Source organism: Oncorhynchus keta, chromosome 5 (genome assembly GCF_023373465.1).
Source record: "Oncorhynchus keta strain PuntledgeMale-10-30-2019 chromosome 5, Oket_V2, whole genome shotgun sequence".
Taxonomy (NCBI): Eukaryota; Metazoa; Chordata; class Actinopteri; order Salmoniformes; family Salmonidae; genus Oncorhynchus; species Oncorhynchus keta.
Window position 1 is genome coordinate 3,222,546 of NC_068425.1, and position 17,920 is coordinate 3,240,465.

General features: G+C 44.9%; 1 protein-coding gene across 3 annotated transcripts in view; it reads right to left on the reverse strand.

Moving 5' to 3' along the window:
* LOC118384312 (serine/threonine-protein kinase TAO2-like) overlaps window positions 1-17,920 on the reverse strand; it is a 45,478-nt gene that overhangs the window by 8,497 nt on the left and 19,061 nt on the right. For all 3 annotated transcript variants that reach the window (XM_052518467.1, XM_052518468.1, XM_052518466.1), the window contains 10 exons: window positions 16,274-16,387; window positions 16,029-16,120; window positions 15,576-15,669; window positions 14,678-14,759; window positions 14,391-14,558; window positions 12,893-13,099; window positions 12,296-12,424; window positions 11,762-11,998; window positions 6,308-6,436; window positions 5,018-5,221 (listed from right to left, as the gene is read on the reverse strand). In XM_052518467.1, the coding sequence (XP_052374427.1) occupies window positions 5,018-5,221; window positions 6,308-6,436; window positions 11,762-11,998; window positions 12,296-12,424; window positions 12,893-13,099; window positions 14,391-14,558; window positions 14,678-14,759; window positions 15,576-15,669; window positions 16,029-16,120; window positions 16,274-16,387 (1,456 nt within the window). The remainder of the gene's footprint in view (window positions 1-5,017; window positions 5,222-6,307; window positions 6,437-11,761; window positions 11,999-12,295; window positions 12,425-12,892; window positions 13,100-14,390; window positions 14,559-14,677; window positions 14,760-15,575; window positions 15,670-16,028; window positions 16,121-16,273; window positions 16,388-17,920) is intronic.

Sequence of the window (17,920 nt, forward strand, 5' to 3'; positions counted from 1 at the left end):
GGTGGTTGTTTCCCTTGCTCTGCATGGCTAACGCTGCTTCGGTGTGGTGGCTGTTGTCGTTGTGTTGCTGGCTCGAGCCCAGGGAGGAGCGAGGAGAGGGACGGAAGCTATACTGTTACACTGGCAATACTAAAGTGCCTATAAGAACATCCAATAGCCAAAGCTTAATGAAATACAAATGGTATAGAGGGAAATAGCCCTGTAATTCTTATAATAACTACAACCTAAAACTTCTTACCTGGGAATATTGAAGACTCATGTTAAAAAGGAACCACCAGCTTTCATATATTCTCATGTTCTGAGCAAGGAACTGAAACGTTAACTTTCTTACATAGCACATATTGCACTTTTACTTTCTTCTCCAACACTTTGTTTTTGCATTATTTAAACCAAATTGAAAATGTTTCATTATTTACTTGAGGCTAAATTGATTTTATTGATGTATTCTAATAAGTTAAAATAAGTGTTCATTCAGTATTGTTGTAATAGTCATTATTACAAATCAATTTAAAAAATAAATCGGTATCGGCTTTTTTGGTCCTCCAATAATCGGCATCAGTGTTGAAAAATCATAGTCGGTCGACCTCTGGTAGAGATACCCTGAATGATCGGCTATGAAAAGCTAACTGACATTTACTCCTGAGGTGCTGACCTGTTGCACCCTCTACAACCACTGTGATTATTATTTGACCCTGCTGGTCATCTATGAACATTAGAACATCTTGCCTTTCCAGTTTTTCCTAGCCACCGTGCTTCTACAACTGCATTGCTTGCTGTTTGGGGTTTTAGGCTGGGTTTCTGTACCGCACTTTGTGACATCAGCTGATGTAAGAATAGCTTTATAAATAAATGTGATTGTTCTCAGGGTAAATGCAGTGCTTATGTTAAACCTAAGCCCAAGGCATTAGCAGCGCCTGTCCCACATCAGTTCACTCTTGTAACTCTCTCATGCCCAGGGGCATGGGAAAGTCCATATTGACCCAGATTATTTGCCTTTCACTATGGAGGGTTTTGTGTCAATGTCAGGAAGTAACGACCAAGTGCCAGTGAAGATCTTGAGAGACAAAGGTGCCTCTGATCGTCTGTGTTGCCCTTCTCTGCGGAGACTGATTCGGGGGAATAGTGTTTTAATTAGGGGAATAGGTTTGAACTCTGTCAGTTCCATTGCAAAAACTGATGTGGGATTCTAAACTGGTGAAAGGTGAGGTTGTTCGTTGCCTATTGAGGGTATCGACGTTATCTTCGGGAATAACTTGGCTGGTGAGCGTGTATGGCCTGTGTCTCCATCTCCAGTGGTTTCCAATAGGCCATCAATTGTAGGGATTCCCGATGAGAGCGCAGAGTTTCCCCAGAGGTGTTCTCTGTGTGTGCCTTTACCCCATTCATGGAGGAGAATCTCTCCATGCAGACACACTTAGATTTTGGTTGTTGCCGATTTGTTTTTTTTTGGCACCTTTCAACACCACAGCTATGCATACAACCACACACACCATTGTTAATTTTAAATAGGCTACTTCAGTTAATAAATATGTTTTTGTAACTTGGGTGCCTGATCAATTCCCATTGAAATCAAGTTTAAGAAGCAGTAGATCTGTTTTGTACACTAGTTTAACAAAATTACTATTTTTGTTTATTGAAAATATGTTGCCTTCAGGAAGGAATCAGACATGGACTTTTTCCACATAGCCTTATTCTAAAATGTATGGAATTAAACTATTTCCTCACAATACCCCATAATGGCAAAGCTGTGCTGCGACACTCCCCATCCAACCTGACCGAGCTTGAGAGGATCTTCAGAGAAAAAAAAAACTCCCCAAATACAAGTGTGCCAAGCTTGTACCCAAGAAAACTCGAGGCTGTAATCACTGCCAAAGGGGATTTTAAGTACCGAGTAAAGGGTCTGAATATTTATTATGTTCCTAGCAAACATTTCTTGCTTTGTCACTGCAGTGTAGATTGAGGGAAAATAAACAATTTTAGAAAACGATCAAATGTGGAAAAAAGTCAAGGGGTCCAAATACGTGTCGGGGATTGGGCGAGGTGCGAGAGGCCCAGGGACTGGGTTAAGCCTCGCCCCACACCTACACCTTACAGTCTATTTCCTCGAAAATATGAACCCAAAGTGTTGCTCCCATATTTCATGAGCTGATATAAAATATCCCAGAAATGTTCCATATGCACAAAACACTTATTTCTCTACAATTTTGGGCAGAATCTTGTTTACATCCCTGTAAGTGAGTATTACTCCTTTGCCAAGATGGCATATCAAGAAGCTAATTAAAAACAGCATGATCATTACACAGATACACCTTGTACTGGGGACAATAGAAAGACTAACAGATGTCTCAAGTTGAAGGAGCGTGCAATTGGCAGGAATGTCCACCAGAGCATTTAACGTTCACTTTTCGACCATAACGTTTTAGAGAATTTAGCAGTACGTCCAACCGGCCTCACAACTGCAGACCATGTGTAACCATGCCAACCCAGGACCTCCACATCTGGAATCTTCACCTGTGGAATCGTCTAAGACCAGCCACCCGGACAGCTGATGAAACTGAGTATTTCTGTCTGTAATAAAGCCCTTTTTGGGAAAAACGCATTACGATTGGCTGGGTCTGGGGCTCCCCAGTGGGTGAGCATATGCCCGCCATAGACTCGGGACGAATAAATGTATTGACTGATTTCCTATGAACTATAACTCAGTGAAGTCGTTAATTGTTGCAGTTAACATGTGCAATACTTTGAGATAAAGCAGATTGCCTTTCTCATTTCACCTGTCACATTATGAAGCATACCGTAGTTCCCCAGAACAGTTCAGCCAGTGATGTGTTTGTACATAGCGCAATGGGAGAAAGCAGGATCAGGTGAGTCAGGCTGTGTATTGACACGGGTCGTGTTTTGTATCGAAAGTCAGTGTTGTGATCAGGGATATCCAACTATAGTTTTCCTTCACAGAAAATACATTAGAGCAACACATTCAGCAATAATTAGCTTAATAGTGAGTGAGTTAACAAAAACGATGCATGGCCATTCTATTTTTAACATTTATCATTCACATTCATTAGCTCATAACCGTGCATGTAAACTCAGCAAAAAAAGAAACGTCCTCTCCCTGTCAACTGTGTTTACTTTCAGCAAACTAAATATTTGTATGAACATAAGATTCAACAACAGACAAACTGAACAGGTTCCACAGACATGTGGGGGGGGTCAGTATCTGGCGTGGCCACCAGCTGCATTAAGTACTGTGCAGTGCATTTCCTCAAAGACTGCACCAGCTTTGCCAGTTCTTGCCGTGAGATGTTACCACACTCCTCCACTAAGGCACCTGCAAGTTCCGGGACATTTCTGGGGGGGGGGAATGGCTCTAGCCCTCACAGGAAATCACGCACAGAACGAGCAGTATGGCTGGTGGCATTGTCATGCTGGAGGGTCATGTCAAAATGAGCCTGCAGGAAGGGTACCACATGAGGGAGGAGGATGTCTTCCCTGTAAAGCACAGCGAGATTGCCTGCAATGACAACAAGCTCAGTCCGATGACGCTGTGACGCCCTCAGATGGACCCTCCACCTCGATCCTGCTCCAGAGTACTAGTCTCGGTGTAACACTCAATCCTTCGACGATAAACAGAATCCGACTATCAACCCTGGTGAGACAAAAGAGACTCGTTTTGCCAGTCCTGTCTAGTCCAGCGTCGGTGGGTTTGTGCCCATAGGTGATGTTGACGGTGATGTAAGGCTGGTCCTCACCAGACAACAGGCCTACAAGCTCTCAGTCCAACCTCTCTCTGCCTATTTGGGACAGTCTGAGCACTGATGGAGGGATTGTGCGTTCCTAGTGTAACTCGGGCAGTTGTTGTTGCCATCCTGTACCTGTCCCGCAAGTGTGATGTTCGGATGTACTGATCCTGTGCAGGTGTTGTTACACATGGTCTGCCACCCAGAGAACAATAAACTGTCCGTCCGGTATCCCTGTAGCGCTGTCTTAGGCGTCTCACAGTATGGACATTGCAATTTATTGCCCTGGCCACACCTGCAGTCCTCATGCAGCATGCCAAAGGCACTTGCAGCATGCCAAAGGCACGTTCACGCAGATGAGCAGGGACCCTGGGCATCTTTCTTTTGGTGTTTTCCAGAGTCCGTAGAAAGGCCTCTTTAGTGTCCTAAGTTTTCATAACTGTGACCTTACTTGCCTACCATCTGTAAGCTGTTAGTGTCTTAACGACCGTTCCACAGGTGCATGTTCATTAATTGTTTATGGTTCATGGGAAACAGTGTTTAAACCCTTTACAATGAAGATCTGTGAAATTATTGGGATTTTTACAAATTATCTTTGAAAGACAGGGTCCTGAAAAGGGGACATATCTTTTTTTGTTGAGTTTATAACTTTACGACCTGGATTGCCAGTCTTGCAATTCATGTTTTTCATTTGCGCTCGTTAGCATATATAGCAAGCAGAATCCATGGAAATGTGCTATTACTCGTACTAATTTGGTTAGCATTCTAGTAATAGACACCCAATGGGCTTTGTGTTGTTTGGCGCATCCTTGTGTACTAAACCGGTAGTACCGTAAATCCCGGGATGAGAGAAGGATGGTATGACGATATGAAAATATGGATAATGCCCAAACCTATTGCTAATCAATTCATATTTTGTGTGAATCACACAACTATGACATGTGGCTCTAAATCGAGGCAACAGTTGTATTAGATGTGACTTTGAAAAATGCCAAAATTGTCAATCAAAATAATTTTTTGCACATTAGCCATATTATTTTTGGGATGCCAAATTGATTCTGATTTGAGGCATATAAAGTTTACATATAATAACTATTTCTAAGTTAACTTCTGCTTGAAGTCGATAATGGTGGTGATGTAGGGGGGGGGTGTTTTAAGGCTTATGCTAGATGGTGATGGACAGATCTGCCAATTAAATCTCTCTGAGAGACCTCTCTGAGCAGGTCAATCTCCCCCAGTAATATACCTTTACTATAGGTATTACAATAAGTCTGCTTTACCTCTCTGAGCAGATCTTGTTCCAGATTGTGTCGGGCCAGCAGCATCTTCCTCTTGTACTGGCGACACTGCAGCTCATAATACTGCCTCTGTCTCCTCAGCAGCCCCGCCTCCTCCTCCGCCTGCAGCTGCTGCAGACACTCCTTCTGACGCACCAGCCATTCCTGCTTCTCCCGCTTAGGGGTCGACTGGTTCTCATTCAGTTCCTAGTAGAAACACAGGGGGAAGGGTTAGAGGGTGACACCAGCCACCCCTGCTTCTCCCACTTAGGGGTCGACTGGTTCTCATTCGGTTCCTAGTATAAAACAACAGGGGGAAGGGTTAGAGTGACACTAGCCACTCATTACAACACAGGGGTAAGGGTTGAAGCTAGGGACGTGACAATTGCTCATAAAATTGCAGAGTAATGGTCCAATTACGTATGTATGAACACTAGGGCCGGGCAATTAAGTTAAACGTACCACAGTCATATACCATTGAAAGCGCCTCGGGTAGGGCATGTTTTTGTGTCTAAGGGTACACTCAGGCTTTTTAATTGCCGACAAAACCTTCTCCAGAGAAGGTTTCGAAGTGCCACTGAACGGGTATTTTACTTGTCTGTAAAGGAATGCCGCTTCTGAAGAGGAACTAACTATCAATCAAATTATCTCGAGCTGCCTGCATCTCCCATAGCAAGCTAGAAAGGGATGGAGAGAGAAGGGAGGGGCACTGTATAGGAAGGTCGGCCACCAGACAGACGGAATCAGAACCGTGCACTAGGCCCATCTATCGGCAATCAAAAGCTGCATCTCTCAATTTCAGGCATCAATGAATAGGCTCGGGGAACAGGCCGAAGACTGAACACACACCTGCATCATTAGTGAAGAGAAAGAGCAGATGAGCCAGCTGCACTGTGATTAAAAATTCGTACGATTACAAATCATTTGAAGACTTCAAATTAACCGCAAGAACAGATACCATGTTTGATTAAAACAATTTCAAACCTTGCTTACATTGGTTCTCTATGCGTGGGAATACTTGGGAACAGATTTCTGAAAATGTTTAGCTGATTTGTGGAGCTGTTTTCCTGGTGTTTTTACATTCTTATGTCCAAACATTTATTATTTGTTTTATATTTTGCTAAGAAAAATTGGGGGGACAAATAATATTTGGCCTTGCGGGCCGCCAGTTGAGGAACCCTGGGTTAGGGGGTGACACAAGCCAATCAAAACACCTGGGTCAGTGACTGCAATTGTATGGTTGTCCTGAAATGGTTGGAATAAGGTTGTCGTGTGGTTGGAATAAGGTTGTACCTCTTTGAGCTGGTCCTTGCGCTGGCGGTACTGGCGTTTCTGAGACTCCAGTAGACTTGTCAGCTCTTTCTTCTGCTGGCTCAGGATATGCTGCTGGAACTTCTTCTCCTCAGCTAGGCCTGCCTTTGTCTAGAGAGAGAGGGAGGTGTTTGGTATTTTTATTAGGATCCCCATTAGCTGTTGCAAAAGCAGCAGCTACTCTTCCTGGCGTCCACACAAAACATTAAATAATACAGAATATTAGACTAAAACAGAACTACAATTATTATTTTTTTTTCTAAAGGCACACGTAGCTTACATTTTAATACATACACAAACTATCTAGGTCAAATAAGGGAGAGGCGTTGTGCCGTGAGATGTTTTTTTAAACCAGGTTTGCTGTTCATTTGAGCAATATCAGATGGAACGTATTTCCATGCAATAATAGCTCTCTATATAATACTGTATGCTTTCTTGAATTTGTTCTGGATTTGGGGACTGCGAAAAGAACCCTGGTGGGGACAGAGCTGTGTGTGTAGGCTGACGATGCAAACATTTGGGGATTTTCAAAACGTTTCTTTAAAAAAATAAGAAGTGATGCAGTCAGTCTCTCCTAAACTCTTTAGCCAAGAGACTGGCAAGCAAAGTATTTATATCAGCCCTCTGATTACAGTGAAGAGCAAGATGTTCCACTCTGTTCTGGGCCAGCACTAGGTCTTTCCTTGCAGCACTCGACTGGACAATAATCAAGATTAGACTAAACTAGAGCCTGCAGGACTTGTTTTTGGAATGTGGTCATCAAAAAAGCAGAGCATCTCCTTAAGCGGAGCATCTCTTTTTTTCCCCCCTATGTTTTAACCATGATAATTTACAACCTTCGGTAACACCAAGTAATTCAACAGTCACACCATTCATTACCAGATTCAGCTGAGGTCTAGAACTTAGGGAATGATTTGTACAAAATACAATGCTTAGTTTTAGAGATGTTCAGGACCAGTTTATTACTGGCCACCCATTCCAAAACAGACTGCAACTCTTTGTTAAGGGTTTCAGTGACTTCATTAGCTGTGGTTGCTGATGTGTATATGGTTAAATCATCAGCATGCATGGACACACAAGCTTCATTTAATGCCACTGGTAAAAATAGAAAAGAATAGAGGGCCTAGAGAGCTGCCCTGCGGTACACCACATTTGACATGTTTGACATTAGAGAAGCTCCTATTAAAGAAAACCCTTTGAGTTATATTAGATAGATTGCCATATCATGGATTCAGAGCGGAGGTTGAAAAACCATAATACGTTTTTTAAACATGTTATGGTCAATCATTTCAAAGGCTGCACTGAAATCTAACAGTACAGCTCACAATCTTATTATCAATTTCTTTCAACCAATTATTCAGTCATTTGTGTCAGTGTAGTACATGTTGGGTGCCCTTCTCTATAAGCAAAATAATTGGCAACATCAAATGGTTGAGATGAAAAAGCCATCTAATTCAATAAAAGATGGGGTTGAATGTGTCTTTCTGACCATAATTTTATTTTTACGTGTTATTTCTTACATTAGTACCCCAGGTCATCTTAGGTTTCATTACATACAGTCGAGAAGAACTACTGAATATAAGATCAGCGTCAACTCACCATCAGTACGACCAAGAATATGTTTTCCGCGACGCGGATCCTGTGTTCTGCCTTACAAACAGGACAACGGAATGGATCGCTTGCAGCGACCCAAGGAAACGACTACGAAAAAGAGGGAAACGCGGCGGTGTTCTGGTCAGACTCCGAAAAAGGGCACATCGCGCACCACTTCCCAGTATTCTTCTTGCCAATGTCCAGTCTCTCGACAACAAGGTTGATGAAATCCGAGCAAGGGTGGCATTCCAGAGGGACATCAGAGACTGTAACGTTCTTTGCTTTACGGAAACATGGCTTACTGGGAAGACGCTATCCAGGGCGGTGCAGCCAACGGGTTTCTCCACGCATCGCGCGGACAGAAACAAACATCTCTCTGGTAAGAAGAGTGGCGGGGCGTATGCCTCATGACTAACGGGACATGGTGTGATGAAGGAAACATACAGGAACTCAAATCCTTCTGTTCACCTGATTTAGAATTCCTCACAATCAAATGTAGACCGCATTATCTTCCAAGAGAATTCTCTTCGATTATAATCACAGCCGTATATATCCCCCAAGCAGACACATCGATGGCTCTGAACGAACTTTATTTAACTCTTTGCAAACTGGAAAACATTTATCCGGAGGCTGCATTCATTGTAGCTGGGGATTTTAACAAAGCCAATCTTAAAACAAGACTCCCTAAATTTTATCAGCATATCGATTGCGCAACCAGGGGTGGTAAAACCTTGGATCATTGTTACTCTAACTTCCGCGACGCATATAAGGCCCTGCCCCGCCCCCTTTCGGAAAAGCTGACCACGACTCCATTTTGCTGATCCCTGCCTATAGGCAGAAATTAAAACAAGAGGCTCCCACGCTGAGGTCTGTCCAACGCTGGTCAGACCAAGCTGACTCAACACTCCAAGACTGCTTCAATCACGTGGACTGGGACATGTTTCGTATTGCGTCAGATGGGAATATTGACGAATACGCTGATTCGGTGTGCGAGTTCATTAGAACGTGCGTCGAAGATGTCGTTCCCATAGCAACGATAAAAACATTCCCTAACCAGAAACCGTGGATTGATGGCAGCATTCGCGTGAAACTGAAAGCGCGAACCACTGCTTTTAATCAGGGCAAGGTGTCTGGCAACATGACTGAATACAACCAGTGCAGCTATTCCCTCCGCAAGGCTATTAAACAAGCTAAGCGTCAGTACAGAGACAAAGTGGAATCTCAATTCAACGGCTCAGACACAAGAGGCATGTGGCAGGGTCTACAGTCAATCACGGACTACAAGATGAAATCCAGCCCAGTCACGGACCAGGATGTCTTGCTCCCAGGCAGACTAAATAACTTTTTGCCCGCTTTGAGGACAATACAGTGCCACTGACACGGCCTGCAACGGAAACATGCGGTCTCTCCTTCACTGCAGCCGAGGTGAGTAAGACATTTAAACGTGTTAACCCTCGCAAGGCTGCAGGCCCAGACGGCATCCCCAGCCGCGCCCTCAGAGCATGCGCAGACCAGCTGGCCGGTGTGTTTACGGACATATTCAATCAATCCCTATACCAGTCTGCTGTTCCCACATGCTTCAAGAGGGCCACCATTGTTCCTGTTCCCAAGAAAGCTAAGGTAACTGAGCTAAACGACTACCGCCCCGTAGCACTCACTTCCGTCATCATGAAGTGCTTTGAGAGACTAGTCAAGGACCATATCACCTCCACCCTACCTGACACCCTAGACCCACTCCAATTTGCTTACCGCCCAAATAGGTCCACAGACGATGCAATCTCAACCACACTGCACACTGCCCTAACCCACCTGGACAAGAGGAATACCTATGTGAGAATGCTGTTCATCGACTACAGCTCGGCATTCAACACCATAGTACCCTCCAAGCTCGTCATCAAGCTCGAGACCCTGGGTCTCGACCCCGCCCTGTGCAACTGGGTACTGGACTTCCTGACGGGCCGCCCCCAGGTGGTGAGGGTAGGCAACAACATCTCCTCCCCGCTGATCCTCAACACGGGGCCCCACAAGGGTGCGTTCTGAGCCCTCTCCTGTACTCCCTGTTCACCCACGACTGCGTGGCCACGCACGCTCCAACTCAATCATCAAGTTTGCGGACGACACAACAGTGGTAGGCTTGATTACCAACAACGACGAGACGGCCTACAGGGAGGAGGTGAGGGCCCTCGGAGTGTGGTGTCAGGAAAATAACCTCACACTCAACGTCAACAAAACTAAGGAGATGATTGTGGACTTCAGGAAACAGCAGAGGGAACACCCCCTATCCACATCGATGGAACAGTAGTGGAGAGGGTAGCTAGTTTTAAGTTCCTCGGCATACACATCACAGACAAACTGAATTGGTCCACTCACACTGACAGCGTCGTGAAGAAGGCGCAGCAGCGCCTATTCAACCTCAGGAGGCTGAAGAAATTCGGCTTGTCACCAAAAGCACTCACAAACTTCTACAGATGCACAATCGAGAGCATCCTGGCGGGCTGTATCACCGCCTGGTACGGCAACTGCTCCGCCCTCAACCGTAAGGCTCTCCAGAGGGTAGTGAGGACTGCACAACGCATCACCGGGGGCAAACTACCTGCCCTCCAGGACACCTACACCACCCGTTGTTACAGGAAGGCCATAAAGATCATCAAGGACATCAACCACCCGAACCACTGCCTGTTCACCCCGCTATCATCCAGAAGGCGAGGTCAGTACAGGTGCATCAAAGCTGGGACCGAGAGACTGAAAAACAGCTTCTATCTCAAGGCCATCAGACTGTTAAACAGCCACCACTAACAGTGAGTGGCTGCTGCCAACACACTGTCATTGACACTGACCCAACTCCAGCCATTTTAATAATGGGAATTGATGGGAATTATGTAAATATATCACTAGCCACTTTAAACAATGCTACCTTATATAATGTTACTTACCCTACATTATTCATCTCATATGCATATGTATATACTGTACTCTACATCATCGACTGCATCCTTATGTAACACATGTATCACTAGCCACTTTAACTATGCCACTTTGTTTACTTTGTCTACACACTCATTTCATATGTATATACTGTACTCGATACCATCTACTGTATGCTGCTCTGTACCATCACTCATTCATATATCCTTATGTACATATTCCTTATCCCCTTACACTGTGTACAAGACAGTAGTTTTGGAATTGTTAGTTAGATTACTTGTTGGTTATCACTGCATTGTCGGAACTAGAAGCACAAGCATTTCGCTACACTCGCATTTAACATCTGCTAACCATGTGTATGTGACAAATAAAATTTGATTTGATTTGATATTTAAAATACTCCAAAGTTGTTTTTCCATCATTCTTTATATAAATTGATCTTGGCTTCATAATACAGTTTATTCTTCTTTTTGTTGAGTTTAGTCACATCATTTCTTAATTTGCAGTAAGTTAGCCAGACTTATTAGCCACACCTTTTGCTCCATCTCCTTCACCATTACAGTTGTTCAATTCCTCATCAATCCATGGAGCGTTAACAGTTCTAACCAGCAGTTTCTTAACAGGTCCATGTGTATCAATAATTGGAAGAAGCAATTTCCTAAATCCATCAAGTGCTCCTTATTAATCACATTATACCAACAAAATATTTCTTTCATCATGCAAAATATTTTGTATGATCTCTTATACACTATTTTAGGCCCAGCTTTTGGAACTTTGGCCTTCCTGGATACAGCCACAATATTGTGATGAAGGGAGAAAAGTAATAAATGATGTTAATCTTTCCCGGTTTGACCCCCTCTCCTCCAAAACTCTGGTTCTCCACCCCTCCTTCTTTCCTCCAGTCCCACCATCCCTCACCTCCTTCTCCAGGATGGCCTGGTGTTTCTTGCCCAGTTTGTCCCCCTCTCCTCCGAAGGTGTTCCTCTGGTTCTCCAGCTCTTTGTCTAGTCTCAGCTGGTGCTCATCCATCTCAGCCTTCAGCTTGTTCTCCAGGCCCATCAACTGTTTCTGGTGCTGTCGCCTCATCCTCTTATAGCCAGACATCTGCTCCCTCAGCGCTGAGCCCTGCTCGTGCTCCTGGATCTGACGAGTAACCTGGAGAGAGAGAGAGAAGAGACGGGGAAGAGAGAGTGGGGAGATAGAAAGGGGCGGAGAGAGAGAGAGAGGGAATGTGTCTCAATAGTATCTGACTTTTTGATTGAGCCTGCCTGGAGAGACAGGTGGGCGGGGTTTTCAGTTGTGGGACAGTTCCATTGGATCGCAGGCAAACTCAATCAAGCTCAGGCAAAGTAATTGTAAGAAAACAATAAAAGCTTTCATAGTAGTATGAGAGAGGGGTTAGGGGTTGTGCTAGTGGTTGAGTCAGAGAGAGGGGTTTGGGGATGTGCTTACTAGGGAGGCTGTGCGGATGGTGGCGAAGTGGTCCCGGTTGCGGTAGTAGGCCCTGCGGCGGGCGGCTGACGAGGGCTGCTGCTGGTCTATCTCTGGCTGGTATGGGTCATCATAGATATTATCCTGACCCTGGGGGAGGGGGACAAGGAGAGAGAATTCGGGAGGAGAGGGAAGTTGAATTAATGTCCACAGACAAACAAATTGCACACACCCGATATACTTACCACATACACACACCACCATCTTCTTTCTCTCTAGCACAGACGCACGACACACACACCTCTCAGACTTACAGTAGGACGATGCATAATGGAGGAGACTGCTCTCTCAGACTTACAGTAGGGCAGTGTATAATGGAGGAGACTGCTCTCTCAGACTAACAGTAGGGCGGTGTATAATGGAGGAGACTGCTCTCTCAGACTAACAGTAGGGCAGTGTATAATGGAGGAGACTGCTCTCTCAGACTTACAGTAGGGCGGTGTATAATGGAGGAGACTGCTCTCAGACTAACAGTAGGGCAGTGTATAATGGAGGAGACTGCTCTCTCAGACTAAAAGTAGGGCAGTGTATGATGGAGGAGACTGCTCTCAGACTTACAGTAGGGCGGTGTATAATGGAGGAGTTGGAGGTGACCGTGTGCTCTCCCTCGGTCATCATGGCCATCTCGTTGCTGTCGTCGGAGCCGTCCGCCAGGCTGTTGACCGAGGAGCTCTGGGAGCTGGCGGAGATGGACATACTGGGCACAGACTGGGAACTCTCCATGCTGCCCACAGTGCCCGTGCGCAGCAGGTACTGCTCCACCTCCTGGGCGAGAGGGAGGGGGAAGGAGAGAGGGGAAGAAAAAAAAAAAAAGACATTATAGGGACAGAAAGTTCACATAAGATACAATGCCTTCAGAAAGTATTCACGCCTAGACTTTTCCCAAATGTTGTTGTGTTACAGCCTGCATTTAAAATGGATTACATTGAGACGGTGTCACTGGCCAACACACAATACCCCGTCATGTCAAAGTGGTATTGTTTAGACATTTTTACAAATGAATTACAAACAAAAAGCTGAAATATCTTGAGTCAATAAGTATTCAACCCCTTTGTCATGGCAAGCCTAAATACATTCAGAACAAATGTGCTTAACAAGTCATTAGTTGCATGGACTCACTGTGTGCAATAATAACATTTAACATTATTTTTGAACAACTACCTCATCTCTGTACACACACAATTACTGAGGTCCCTCAGTCGAGCTGTGAATTTCAAACACAGATTCAACCACCAATACCAAAGAGGTTTTCCAATACTCTGCAAAGAAGGGAACCTATTGGTAGATGGGTAAAAATTTTAAAAAAGCAGACACTGAATATCCCTTTGAGCACAGTGAAGCTAAAACTACACTTTGGATGGTGTATCAATACACCCAGTCAGTACAAAGATACAGGCATCTTTCCTAGCTCAGTTGCCGGAGAGGAAGGAAACCACTCAGGGATTTCACCATGAGGCCAATGGTGACTTTAAAACAGTTACAGAGTTTAATGGCTGTGATGGGAGAAAACTGAGGATGGATCAACAACATTGTAGTGTCTACACAATACTAACCTAACTGACAAGAGTGAGAAGGAAGCCTGTACATAATACAATATTCAAAGACATACATCCTGTTTGCAATAAGGCACTAAAGTAAAATTGTGGCAAAGAAATTCAAACTTTATGTCCTGCATACAGTGTTATGTTTGGGGTAAATCAAACAACACATCACTGAGTACCACTTCATATTTTCAAGCTCTGAGACTTACCCAGAAAGACTCATAGCTGTAATCGCTGCCAAAGGTGAATCTAACATGTGAATATATTTCTAAAAACATGTCTTCACTTTGTCATTATGTGTAGATTGGGGGAGAAAAAAATACATATTTCATCCATTTTGAATTCAGATTGTAACAACAAAATGTGGAATAAGTCGAGTGGTATGAATCATTTTTGAAGGCGCTGTAAGTGAACGACACAGATCTGCCCTAACAAGTGTGCCCCGTACCACCACCTCCCCACCATACAACCAGAGGAGGTCCATTATGGGCCTTATTAACATGGGGAGCTCCTACCTCCTCCTCCTCGCCTCCCTCTGGGGTGGGTCCGTTGTGGGCTTCGTGGAAGAGGATCTTCTTCATCTTCCTGTACTGAAGGTTGTCCAGCTCCCGCACTGCGTCCTTGGTCCTCGCTATCAGGTCCATCACAGCCGTCAGGGGACGCTCACGACACAGAAACCGGTGCTACCGACGGGGGAAGGAGGGGAAGAAAGGAGGCGGGGAAGAGGGAGTGCAACGAGTTAGAGAGATAAATTGGGGAAGAGAGGAGGAACGAGGAAGAGGTGTGTGAGCTGCACTCTTACATTGAGCAACACATCAGAGATAGGCCTGTCCTGGGGAATCTTCTGTAGACAGGAGTCCACAAAGTTACGGAAATAATCAGACCTGCGGCGCAAGAGAGAAGAGTTCCGTCAGAGAGGAGACAGAGAGAGAGAGAGAGAGAGAGAGAGAGAGAAGAGTTCCGTCAGAGAGGAGACAGAGAGAGAGAGAAGAGTTCCGTCAGAGAGGAGACAGAGAGAGAGAGAGAGAGAGAGAAGAGTTCCGTCAGAGAGGAGACAGAGAGAGAGAGAAGAGTTCCGTCAGAGAGGAGACAGAAAGAGAAAGAGAGAGAAGAGTTCCGTCAGAGAGGAGACAGAGAGAGAGAGAGAGAGAGAGAGAGAGAAGAGTTCCGTCAGAGAGGAGACAGAGAGAGGGAGAGAGAGAGAAGAGTTCCGTCAGAGAGGAGACAGAAAGAGAAAGAGAGAGAAGAGTTCCGTCAGAGAGGAGACAGAGAGAGGGAGAGAGAGAGAGAGAAGAGTTCCGTCAGAGAGGAGACAGAGAGAGGGAGAGAGAGAGAAGAGTTCCGTCAGAGAGGAGACAGAGAGAGGGAGAGAGAGAGAAGAGTTCCGTCAGAGAGGAGACAGAGAGAGAGAGAGAGAGAGAGAGAGAGAGAGAGAGAGAGAGAGAAGAGTTCCGTCAGAGAGGAGACGGAGAGAGAGAGGGAGAGAGAGAGAAGAGTTCCGTCAGAGAGGAGACAGAAAGAGAGAGCTGGTGAGTGAGCGAAAGAGAGCGTTAAGAGACAACGAGACAGTGATGTACAGGCGAGATCATGAAAAAAAGGAGTTCAAGAGTTAAGCAAGGGGGGGGGGGTTAGGTGAATGACAGACAGATAAGTGAGTGGAGAGTTGTGCATGAGGTAGAAAGAGGGAGAGTGATGCTCACCAGTGATTGGACGCTAGGATGGGGCTCTCGTTCTGCGCGATGTGGTATAAGGCACTCATAGCATTCATATTGAACAGAGGAGGCTTCCTCTCCGCTAAAGGGAGAAAAGGAAAAGCGAGAGAAGGGTACAAAAAGAAGAGGAGCGAGAGATCAATCGAGAGAAGGTAAAGGAGATGGAGAGAAAGTGACCAAGTGAGAGAGAGAAGGGAGAGAGAGGACGTGTTCACTAGCAGCGAAAGCAGCTTAGCGCTGAGTCTCTTAAATCCCAGTAACAATGCCGGAGCAAACAGACAACAGACTATTACCAACTCCCAGGGGTTAGGGGTTTTGGTCAGACCACTCAGACAGTGAGGGCCTGGGGTTAAGGCGCCTTCATATTTCCTATATTATGCTACATTGTTAGTTTTAACTTCTGAAATCTCTCTCTTTCTTGATGTGGTGTGCGATGCCTACCCAGCTCTATACAGGTGATGCCCAGAGACCAGACGTCCACCTTGCCGTCGTACTGACCCTCGTCCATCGCTAGGATCACTTCCGGAGCCATCCTGGAAAAAGAGTGAACCCTCCCTTTAGAAATCAGCCACTGGTGTGTAGGGCAGGGGGTGGGGGGAGGATTTGTAGATTCACAGGAGAGGACCAGCAGTACTTTGGCCTTCAAGGAATTGAATAGTCCACAGTTTGCATTTCTAGCTCCTCACCAGTAGGGGGTTCCTACAAAGGAGTTGGCGGGGGCAACAATGGAGGCAGAGCCAAAGTCTCCCAGCTTCACCTGGCCCGGCTCTGTCAGGAGGATGTTCCCCGCCTTCACATCCCTGAGAGGAGAGGAGCAATGTTAACATGACAAAAACAATGTTGACACAACAGTAACAATGGTAACGTTGACAGCGCAGAGATAACGACGTTGAACGTATTAATTTAACCCAGGGGTGGGCAAATGTTTTGGCTGGAGGGCCACAGCAGGATTTTTACAATTCAACGAAGGGCAACAGATTTTTTTTTTTGGGGGGGGGGGGGTGACAGGTATGCCAAAATCAATTTGCGGGCCAAAAAATTAGCAGTTTAAAAAAAAATACATATATCAAATCAAATGTATTTGTCACATACACATGGTTAGCAGATGTTAGTGCGAGTGTAGCGAAATGCTTGTGCTTCTAGTTCCGACAATGCAGTAATAACCAACGAGTAATCTAACCTAAACAATTTCACAACAACTACCTTATATACACACACACACAAGTGTATGTACATAAAGATATATGAATGAGTGATGGTACAGAACGGCATAGGCAAGGGGTTGGTAATCTATATATACACACACCCATTATAATTTCTGCATACTTTCCATACAATTGTGGACATTCAAGAGTTTTCTTAACCCATGGTCATTTGACCCTTAAGGCTAGAAACCTCTTTGCGATCGTGACATACCCTAATGTAGCATATAATGGTATAGAAGAGAATAGGGCCCGGTTTCCCAAAAGTATCTTAAGGCTAAGTTCACCGTTAAGAACCTTGGTAGGAGAACCGCTAAAAATGGCCAAGCCATCGTCATTAACGACATACTTGAAAACGATCGGAATCTAACGCCTACCCCGGACCACTAGAACAGCTAATTGTGTCATTACATGCCTCCCGAATCGCTTTCTACACAGCAGATCTCCGCTAAAACAGAATCACATGGCTTAACGGTCTCTGTGACCGCGGAAACCTCAGAACAAAGTTGACTACAAATACAAAAAGGTGCCCATGTCTTTGCAATTGACCCAAACATTTTTTTTTAAACGCTTTAAATTAAAAACCGAGACGACTGCACAAAGATATAAAACTGTAAACTATAGGCCTATTTCAATCATATTACAATACATTTCATATTCAATCAATCGAGTTTTATTTTGCTACTTGTAGGCTACTGTCTACAACTTGTATCAACATATTGCATGATGTGGAGCCTAACGTGTGAGCAATGTGCCAAATCTGTGATTAATTGCATTTTTATTGGGGAAGCACTAGAGTAAGCTGCCTCAATATCTGCAGCCGTAGGTGGTAGCATCTCCCTCTCGCTCTTTCTCTGATTGCGTCAGTATTGCAAAAAACAATCAGAACGTTGCGGGAATTTTTGAATGGGGAAAGCTGATCCCAGAGCAGCGATCCTATCAGTGACGACACACGTTGTAGTGCCGTTTTGGAAAACTCGTGTTCCATCGCTATCAGGGAAAATGGGCCCTGGCTATTAAAGGCCACAATGGAATGACTATTGAAACGGCACTGAGTAAAATCCCTGAGACGTTACGGAGGTATTGTAGAACCAATGACGACAGACTAGACTGAAAGACGCAGCATTGAAA